This window comes from Oratosquilla oratoria, chromosome 38 (genome assembly GCF_046742065.1).
Source record: "Oratosquilla oratoria isolate Oo_2021 chromosome 38, ASM4674206v1, whole genome shotgun sequence".
NCBI lineage: Eukaryota > Metazoa > Arthropoda > Malacostraca > Stomatopoda > Squillidae > Oratosquilla > Oratosquilla oratoria.
In genome coordinates this window covers 10,862,648-10,872,647 of record NC_134814.1, presented here as the reverse complement: position 1 = coordinate 10,872,647, position 10,000 = coordinate 10,862,648, and the positions used below count along the sequence as shown (strand labels likewise).

The following is a 10,000-nucleotide window of genomic DNA, read 5'->3' as shown; positions in this document are numbered from 1 at the left end:
CTTCACTCCCTCTCCTTCTTTTACTTCTGCGACTCCACCTTCTCCTCCTCTTCCTCCTCCTCCTCCTCGGCCTCCTTCTCCTCCTCCTCCTCCTCGTCCTCCTCCCCCCTCCTGGTTTTCTTACATTTCTTCCTTTCTCCCTTATTTCACCCCTTCTTCCTCCTATTTTCCTCTTCCTCCTCCTATTTTCCTCTTCCTCCTCTTCCTGTTCCTGTTGCTCCTCTTCTTCCTTCTTCTCTTCCTTTCCCCTTATCATCCACCTTATCTTTATTTTCTTCCTCTTCCCCTTCTCTCTCTTCCTCCTCGTCTTCCTTCCAGTTCCGCCTCGACTTTATGCTTCTGTTCCTGTTCCTGCTCCTGTTCCCATTCCCTCTCTTTCTCCTCCTAATCTCCCCCCACATATTGTTTCTCTTTCTCCCCCTCTTTCTCCTCCTCCTCCTCTTTCTCTTTCTCTTTCTCCTCCTCCTTTCTCCTCTTCCTCCTCTTTCTCCTCCTCCTCCTCTTTCTCCTCCTCCTCCTCCTCCTCTTTCTCCTCCTCTTTCTCCTCTTTCTCCTCCTCCTCTTTCTCCTCCTCCTCTTTCTCCTCCTCTTTCTCCTCCTCCTCTTTCTCCTCCTCCTCTTTCTCCTCCTCCTCTTTCTCCTCCTCCTCTTTCTCCTCTTCTCCTCTTCTCCTCTTTCTCCTCCTTCTCTTTCTCCTTCAGTTTCTCCTCTTTCTCCTCCTTTCTCCTCTTTCTCCTCCTCTTTCTCCTCCTCCTCTTTCTCCTCCTCCTTTCTCCTCCTCCTTTCTCCTCCTCCCCTCCTCTTTCTTCTACTTTTCATCACCCTCTTTTACTTCTTCCTTTCCTTAGTTACCGTTTTGCCTCCTCCTCCTCTTATCCTCATCTTCCCCCTTCTCCCCCTCCTCCACCTCCTTCACCTCCTCCACCTCCTACTATTCCTCCTCCTCCTCCTCCTCCTCCTTACCTAACTCCTATCTTCCCCTCCTCTTCCTCATCGTCTTTCTCCTCTTTCTCTTCTTCTTACTCCTCCTCTCTCTGCTCTTGATGTCCCTCCTCCTCTTTTTTCCCCTGTTCCTCCTCCTCATCTTCCCCCTCCCTCTCTCTCCCTTTTCCTCCTCTCCCTCCTCCTACTTCTCCTCGTCCTCCTCTTCCTCCTCGTCCTCCTCTTCCTCCTCCTACTTCTCCTCGTCCTCCTCTTCCTTCTCCTCGTCCTCCTCTTCCTTCTCCTCGTCCTCCTCTTCCTTCTCCTCGTCCTCCTCTTCCTTCTCCTCGTCCTCCTCTTCCTTCTCCTCGTCCTCCTCTTCCTTCTCCTCGTCCTCCTCTTCCCACTTCCCGTTTTTTTCCCTCCCTCCCTCCCTCCTTCCCTCCCTCCCTCCCACCTCCTCTCAAGTTTTTCTCTTAACCAAACTTCTGACAGGGCTGGAATGACTGTCAATATATTTTGCTATGTTCCAAACCGGCTTCGACGCCGCTTCCAGGACTCGGCTTTAGTGGGTTTGAATCTTTTTTTATTTATTCTTCTATATATTTATTTATTTATTTATTTATTTATTTATCTATATGCTGATTAATTAGTTAATTTATTTATTTGTTGTATTTATTTGTTTATTCCTTTGCTTGTTCATTTGTTTATTTATTGTTTAATCAATTAATTGATGTATTTATTATTATTTTTTATTTTTCTTTAATTATTCATTCATCTATTTATTTATTTAATTGTTTATGTATTAATTTCTTTTATATGATCCTATATTATCTACTTTTTATTTATTTAGTCAACTGCTAATTTATTTTCTTATTTTCTATTTATTCATTTAATTATCTATCAATCTATATATCTAACGATTCATTAAATTAGTAGCTTATTTGTTTGTTCATCAACCTATTTGTTGATCTACTTATCTATAAATCTATTTATCTTTTTATTTGTAATCTCTTTCTCAATCTCATTCTCCATGAGATGGATCATTCACTATTCTGCCGCTAGATGGTGATTGGTGATACTGATGATGATATCAATGGTGATTGAGATTGTGATGGTGATTAGTGATGCTGATGATGATATCAATGGTGATAGGGATCGATATTGTGGTGGTGATATCAATGGTGATATTCATGGCGATGGTGATTGGTGATGCTGATGATGATATCAATGGTGATATTGATTGAGATTGTGGTGGTGATGGTGATAGTAATAGTGATATTCATGGTGATGGTAATTGATGCTGCTGATATCAATGGTGATAGTGATAGAGATGATGATGGTGATGCTGATGATGATATCAGTGGTGGTGGTGATTGAGATTGTGATGGTAAGTGACGCTGATAATGATATCATTGGTGATAATGATAGTAATAGTGATATTCATGGTAATGGTGATTGGTGATGCTGATGATGATATCAATGGTGATAGTGATTGAGATTGTTGTGGTGATAGTGATAGTAATAGTGATATAGCGATGGTGATTGGTGATGCTGGTGATGATATCAATGGTGATAGTGATTGAGATTGTGGTGGTAATGGTGATAGTAATTGATGATGATGATATCAATGGTGATATTGATAGAGATGGTGATGCTAATCCTGATGATGATATTAATGGCGATGGTGATTAAGATTGTGGTGGTGATAGTGATATTCGTGGCGATGGTGATTGTGACTGTGATGGTGATAGTGATAGTGATGATTTTGTCTTTGCACCTCTAACCTATTCTCGCTGCGCATGGGAACGTCCTATTCCTCTTCCTCCTTTTCTTCCTCTTCCTCCTCCTCTTCCTCCTCCTCTTCCTCCTCCTCCTCCTCTTCCTTCTCCTCTCTTCCTCCTCTTCATTGTTCTCGTTCTCTAAATCCTCATTTTCCTCGCCCTATTCCTCCTACTCTTCCTCCTCCATTCCTCTTCCTCGTCCTCGTCCTCTTCCTCCTCTTTTTCCCCCTGATCTTCTTAATGTTCCCTATCCTCCTCCTTATGCTCTTACTTATCCTCCTCCTTACCCTACTCCTTATCCTTCTCTTCCTTCCCCATATCCTCCTCTTCCTCCTCTCTTCCAAAACATTTTCTTCACCCTTAGTTTTCTCTTCATCTTTCTTAGCTTTCTCCTTATGCTCCTTATCCTCCTCCTCCTTATCCTCCTTATCCTCCTCCTCCTCCTTATCCTCCTCTTCCTTAACTTCTCCCTTCTGCTCCCCTCCTCTTCCTCGTCCTCCTTATGTTCGCCCTCTTCCTCCTCCGCCTCCTCCTTATGTTGGTAATATAATGGTGTGTGTGTGTGTGTGTGTGTGTGTGTGTGTGTGTGTGTGTGTGTGTGTGTGTGTGTGAGAGAGAGTGTGATTCACCTTGGTCTTTGGATCACGTGTTGGACTCGTGATCGACAGCTATTTCCCTCCCGGAAGAGAGATCAGAGCTCGTATGACCGATCTATGGGTAATGCTTTGACCTTACACGCACACACACACCCAACTCCCCGCCCACGAGAGTTGGAGTAACGACTCGAAGCGCAGCGATACTGAAATTATTTTCAGCCCTGGGCAGGATTCGAACCCGGACCGCCGTAGTGACAGTCTGGGACTCTACCAACTGAGCGTGTGTGTGTATGTGTGTGTATGTATGTGTGTGTGCGTGTGTGTGCGCGCGCTCGCTGTTGAAATGGCCGCCACGTTCACCTGACCTAACACCTTGTGATATTTTTTCTCTTGGAAACCTAGAGGAACTGAAGCAAAGAATCACTACCGCACTGGAGACTCTTAAGGGGCATTTAGACGGCCAAACGGTTTGACAAACCCGGTTTGTCAAACAAGTGTTTGAAGTGATGTTTGACCGTGTGAATAGGGTATTTGGTTGTCAAACACGTTCGACAAACGTGTTTGACGACCAAATACACCATTCACACTGTCAAACATCACTTCAAATACTTGTCTGACAAACCGGGTTTGTCAGACTGTTAGACCGTGTAAATGGCCCTTTACCCAAGAATTGCTCCAGCGTGTTTGGGAGGAACTGGACCACCGACTCGAAGTGTGCCGTGTCTCAGGCGGTGCGCATGTTGAACATTTGTGAAATCGTTCATGAAATCCACACACACCTTTGATTTTCCCATCTCATTTAAATTTGGAGGAATAAATATTATGTTGTTCAACATTAAGCCTGCTTAATTTCATTTGCCTTGCATATGTAGTTTCTGTGATATTTACATCTCAAGTTATATAAATTTTTTGGAACACCCTGGATATATATATATATATATATATATATATATATATATATATATATATATATATATATATATATATATATATATATATATATATATATATATGTATATATATAAATATACAAATATATATATGTATAAATAATTTTTTTTTTTTTTTTTTTTTTTTTTTTCTACGGTTCTCTCAGGAAGTCTATAGTCCATCCTTGAAGGTTTTCTACAAAGTCTTCTACAAAGTTACAATTCTAACAATATCCGTTTGTGAGGTGTCTTATCCAAGGTTTTCTTTAGATCTAGATGGACATATTCGCCCCACTTTTTCTCTCTTGTAACACATGAATTTCCCGTGCGTGAGAAAAAGATTGACATGTTTGATACACATGATCTTTCATTTCTGAATCTGAACTGGCTATATGACAAGATGTTCGTTTCTAAATATATTATATATCTGTTTCACACCTCTCCCACATAGCTAACAAAATTGGCAAAGACATTAATCTATAAGTCAGTAATTTCTCCTCTTTTGTAGATTGGTACCACATTGGTCAACTTCCAATCCTGAGGCACTCTCCTGTCTTCTGATGAAAGGACAGTTAAGTTGTGAAAATCAACACCGTGTGAGATCGAAACTTTTATTGGTACGCGCGACGTTTCGCTTGTTACAGCTTTTTCAAGTGCAGACATATGGCAAACACTGAGTACATATAGGCCGATAGGGAAGGAACTGGGAGAGGTTATCAGAAATGGGTGTTTCAACAGTTATGAACCTTATCCATGAGATGTTCCCTACATTCTTATTGTACCTAGTTAGAAACGCAGTCAGCCCTTTGAGTTTTCTTTACATCTATGGTTTCGAGTGGTTTATGTAATTTTTATTTCTCTTTATATTTTCTAATACAACATTCCTAGTCTCTCCTTTTCTTTCATAGATCATGCATATTCTTATAAGTACTGAGCGGAAAATTTTTGCTCGTTGTTTCAGCTTGTGCTATTGTGTTTTCATAGACCTTTTCATGTACTTTCATTATAATAATTCATTCCTGTGTTTCCGGTCACTTAACAAATCTACAAAACTACCTTTTCACTGACCGATTATACATTTTTCAATGCATCTATCTTCCTTGCGGATTCTCCTGTGTTAGTTTCTTGCTATTGTCTATTTTTCTGTCGTTGCATTTTTTTTATTCCCTAGTTTCATTTGTCCCATTTCTTATTAGTTTTCTGTCTGTTTCGCACCTTCTTTTGAATCGGCTCGTTTTCAATTTTCTTTCCCATTAACACTTGGCATATATTTTTCCGTACTTGAGGCTGTAAAAATTTATGAAGATTTCCATTTCTTCCACTTTCCACGTGTTTCCCTGAATTCCCGTCAACCTGTTCCTTCAAAGAATTACTTCAATCTGGTAATGTTTGTTTTCACGAAATTGTATCTGCTTTGTCTATATAACTCATCTCTTAGCTCTACATATCGTTTTGTAAGTTGAGTTTCGAGCCCAAAATGATCAGCTATTCCTATATTATACGGGTGCTTTAATGTGTTGTGTGTTATCTTTTCTAAACATTGTCATACCTTTAACCCATTAGTTCATTACATCATTCATTGCCTTGTCTAACGGCGTAACACCTCATATGAATTCACTTCCACCTGATTCCCACCCTCCCAATTCACATCATTCCAATTAAAATCACTCACCAAGATTGTCACTTGTTTCAGTCCCTCTATGTAGGCGAACGGTCATGTCTAACATCCTTTATTATTCAACTTTGTTCTGTACCATTGTCTCCAGGAGGCGGGAACATGCTACTGCTAAATCTCTTTTATCTTTACTTTTGGTTAGTAATTTCTGTCTTACTGATGTGGCCTTACTCTCCTCGCTCCCAATACCATATTATCCATATTCATATTGAGTTTTATTCGTATCAACGCCTCGCTTCCCATTTTTTTGTTTTCTGTTTATTGCTCAAGGCTGCGTTTTCATTATTAACTTGGAGATGAATATGATTATTTTCCTTGGTCTCCATCAGACACATGATGTTTGGTTTGTTTGTTTTCAAGTAATCATTGATTCTTAACTTATTCGCTTTTTCTAAAGTGTATGCGTCTGTGTGTGTGTGTGTGTGTGTGTGTGTGTGTGTGTGTGTGTGTGTGTGTGTGTGTGTGTGTGTGTAAATATGATTTTACGCCAGGAGGCACTTACCTACGACGGAAACCGACATCTTTGCCGTGTAAGCTGAGACTGCCATTAAAGTAGAACCCGCGTCCGCGTCCACAGGAACGAGATTGAAAACAACCCTCCACAGCGACAGGACTGTAAGTCTAACACACACAAACCAATAGATTAAGGGAATACTTTCCCTAAGTAGGGACCAGTGGTAATATTGGCCCTGTAAAATGACGTCGTAGAGAATCGCCTCCCCCACAGCACATCTTCAAAATACCACCACCGCATAGCCTCTGAAACAGGCCGAAGACTCTCTTTTGGTAAATTGCGATTCTCCGCCTTTTTCACAAACTGACAGCCAGAATTTCTTCCTCCTCCTCCTACTCCTCCTCCTCCTCCTACTCCTCCTCCTCCTCCTCCTCCTCCTCCTCCTCCTTTTCCTCTTCCTCCTTTTCCTCTTCCTCCTTTTCCTCTTCCTCCTTTTCCTCTTCCTACTTTTCCTCTTCCTCCCCTTCCTCCTACTCCTTTCTCCTCCCCATTTCTCCCCTTCCTCCTCCTCCTTCTCCTCCTCCCCTTCCTGCCCCTAACCGTCCTCCTCTTCCTCCCCCTCCTCCTCCTCCTCCTCCTCCCCTTCATCTTCTCCCTCCTCCTCCTCCTCCTTCTCGACGTCTTCGTCTTAGCCGGTGCCACAGAAACAGACAACACAGCAATAGCACAGGAGAAACAATCCAAAGTTTTTTCCACGAGAGATCAATGGGAGGACAAAAGGGGTCATTAGGTTACTTAGGAGCTACGGATTTCCTGTAAGTGAAATTTGAGGCAACACTCGTTGTTATTGTATTATCGGTATTGCTAATTGTGTTCGTGTCTTTTTTTTTATATATAATAATCGTTCTCTCCACTCTCCCCATCTTCTCTCTTCATTGGCTCTCTGATTTCTCTATATCTCTCTCTGTCTCTCTCTGTTTCTTTCTCTATCTTTGTATATATATATATATATATATATATGTATATATAATATACACACACACACACACATCTTCCTTAAGCTCTCTTAGCCGCAATAACACACACGGATATACACACACGCGCGCACACACACACACACACACACACACACACACACACACACACACACACACACACACACACACACACACACACACACACAGCTCCCCGTAGGCGGGGAGTTGGGTGTCTGTGCATGCGTGTAAGGTCATAGATCGGTCATATATGAGCTCTGAGCTCTCTTACGGGAGGGAAATAGCTGTCGATCACGAGTCCAACACGTGATCCAAGACAATGGTGAATGGTGAATCGCACACATACACACACACACACACACACACACACACACACACACACACACACACACACACACACACACACACACACATACACATACGTACACACACGCATACACATACGTACCTACACACACACACACACACACACACACACACACACACACACACACACACACACACACACACACACACACACACACACACACACACACACACACATACATACATGCACATACATACAGTACACTAACACACACACACACACACACACACACACACACACACACACACACATACACACACACACACACACACACACACACACACACACACAAACGCACTTGTTTTTCCTTCCTCCTTCTTTTACTACTCCCTTCCATCTCTCCTCTCCTTCCTTTTATCCCTCCTCTCTCTCCTTCCTGTTCTTCCGTCTCTCCCTTCTCTCTGTCTCCTTCCTCTCCCTCCATCTCTCTCTCTTCTCTTCTCTTCTCTTTTCTTTTTTCGTTTTCCTCTCTCTCCTCTCCTCTTCCTCCATCTCTCCCTCTTCTCTTCTCTTTTCTCTTTTTTTTTCTCTCCTCTCCTCTCTCCTCTCTCCTCTCTCCCTCGTGCCCCTCCTCCCTGTCCCCTTCCTCTATTCTGCCTGTCAGCTGGCGAGACAAAAGGGACTGAGTTCGACAATTATCTGATATGCTTTGTGCTGCCGAGGGACCAACTGTTCAAAGTGTTCAGAGTGTTCACCGTGTTCAGTGTCCCTTGCCCGGTACCCCGGTAGCCCTGTTGCATGACCCGGTGTACCGGTAGCCGGCCAGGACCGTAGTGGCTGATTCAACATGGGCCTTGTGTTTTCAAACGTTTCGATGGTGACAGTACTGTGTATGTGTACGTGTGTGTGTGTGTGTGTACGTGTGTGTGTGTGTATGTGTGTGTGTGTGTGTGTCTGCGTGTGTGAACGTGTGTACACGTATATTATACGCGCGCACATATGTGCACCGTACGTTCGTGTTTGTGTTCACATGCGTATGCTTTACGTTCGTGTACGTGTATGTGTACGTATGCCTCTGTGCGTATGAAACGCACACAAAGTGAAAAAGTAGACACAGGCAGCTTCGGAACAGGTTCATTGTTAGCTGTGTTGTTTGTGACCTCCTGCCATTGTTTGTGTTTTTGTTCCCGGGCAAGTGTTTGTAGTGTCCGGAGTTGTCATTAGTCCCAATGTGCCGGATGTGTCCTTTTTAGGTCCTCTGTTAGGTCCTTTTTTTAGGCCCTTTATATATAATTTTTATGCTCACGGGTGCGTGTGTGTGTGTGTTCGTGTGTGTGTTTGTGTTTTTTGTGTATATGTGTGTTTGTGTTTGTGTGTGTGTGTTTGTGTGTTTTTGTGTGTGTGTGTTTGTGTGTGTGTTTTGTGTGTGTGTTGTGTGTGTGTTTTTGTGTGTGTGTGTTTTGTGTGTGTGTGTGCGTGCGTGCGTGCGGGCGTCTGAGTGTAGGTAAAACCAGACGATTCTCTTCACCTGAGCTAGTTTTTTCTTTTTATCATTTACATTTATTTTTCTGTTTATCTATTTATTTATATGAATATCATTTACTTACTCATTTACTTATTTTTTATTAATCTATAATATCTATTCATATATTTGTTCAATAATGTATTTAATTATTTATTCATTATCTATATATTTCTTTATTCATTTATGTATTTAGCCATTTGTATTTAGTTGTATTTATTGACATATATATGTATATATACATTATATATAATATGTATATATGTATATAATATATATATATATGTATATAATATATATATATATGTATATATATAATATGTGTGTGTATGTTGCAAGACGATTGAAGGGAATATTCAATTCTTTAGATGCCTAGTGTGCACACGCAGGCACGCACGCACGCACGCACGCACACACGCACGCATTGAGAGCAGGATAGAACGTTAAACATCGTCAGAGAACTTCCAATGGACTCCCCTATTATGTTTGACCTCACAGCAGTCATGTGAGCCAAGCGCATCTGACCTCACGCGGACATCTGGGCCGAGCAGCAGGACACCTAGTCAAAAATTGCTAAACTACAAAATCAGCACACGTCATATATATATATATATATATATATATATATATATATATATATATATAATACATTTCTATGTGTTCCTATTTGTAAATAGATAATCCATTTATAAATACTGAGTGTCCATACTCAGCTCATGCACTGTACATTGTAGTAATAAGAGTAAGGCGTACACAAAGAGAAAATCATGTATAGTTAACTGTTGTGACACCAGCCACCATGTGCATGTAAATAGTA

At 41.5% G+C, this 10,000-nt stretch overlaps 2 protein-coding genes across 2 annotated transcripts in view; both read left to right on the top strand.

Moving 5' to 3' along the window:
* The window catches only part of LOC143019783 (putative ribosomal protein S6 kinase alpha-1), a 15,642-nt gene extending 10,871 nt beyond the window's left edge, over nucleotides 1-4,771 (top strand). Inside the window, exons 5-6 of the mRNA XM_076175768.1 lie at nucleotides 1,082-1,138; nucleotides 4,739-4,771. Coding sequence (XP_076031883.1) covers nucleotides 1,082-1,138; nucleotides 4,739-4,771 — 90 coding nt within the window. The remainder of the gene's footprint in view (nucleotides 1-1,081; nucleotides 1,139-4,738) is intronic.
* Nucleotides 1-10,000, top strand: part of LOC143019961 (uncharacterized) — a 672,791-nt gene that overhangs the window by 320,681 nt on the left and 342,110 nt on the right. The window lies entirely within an intron of this gene.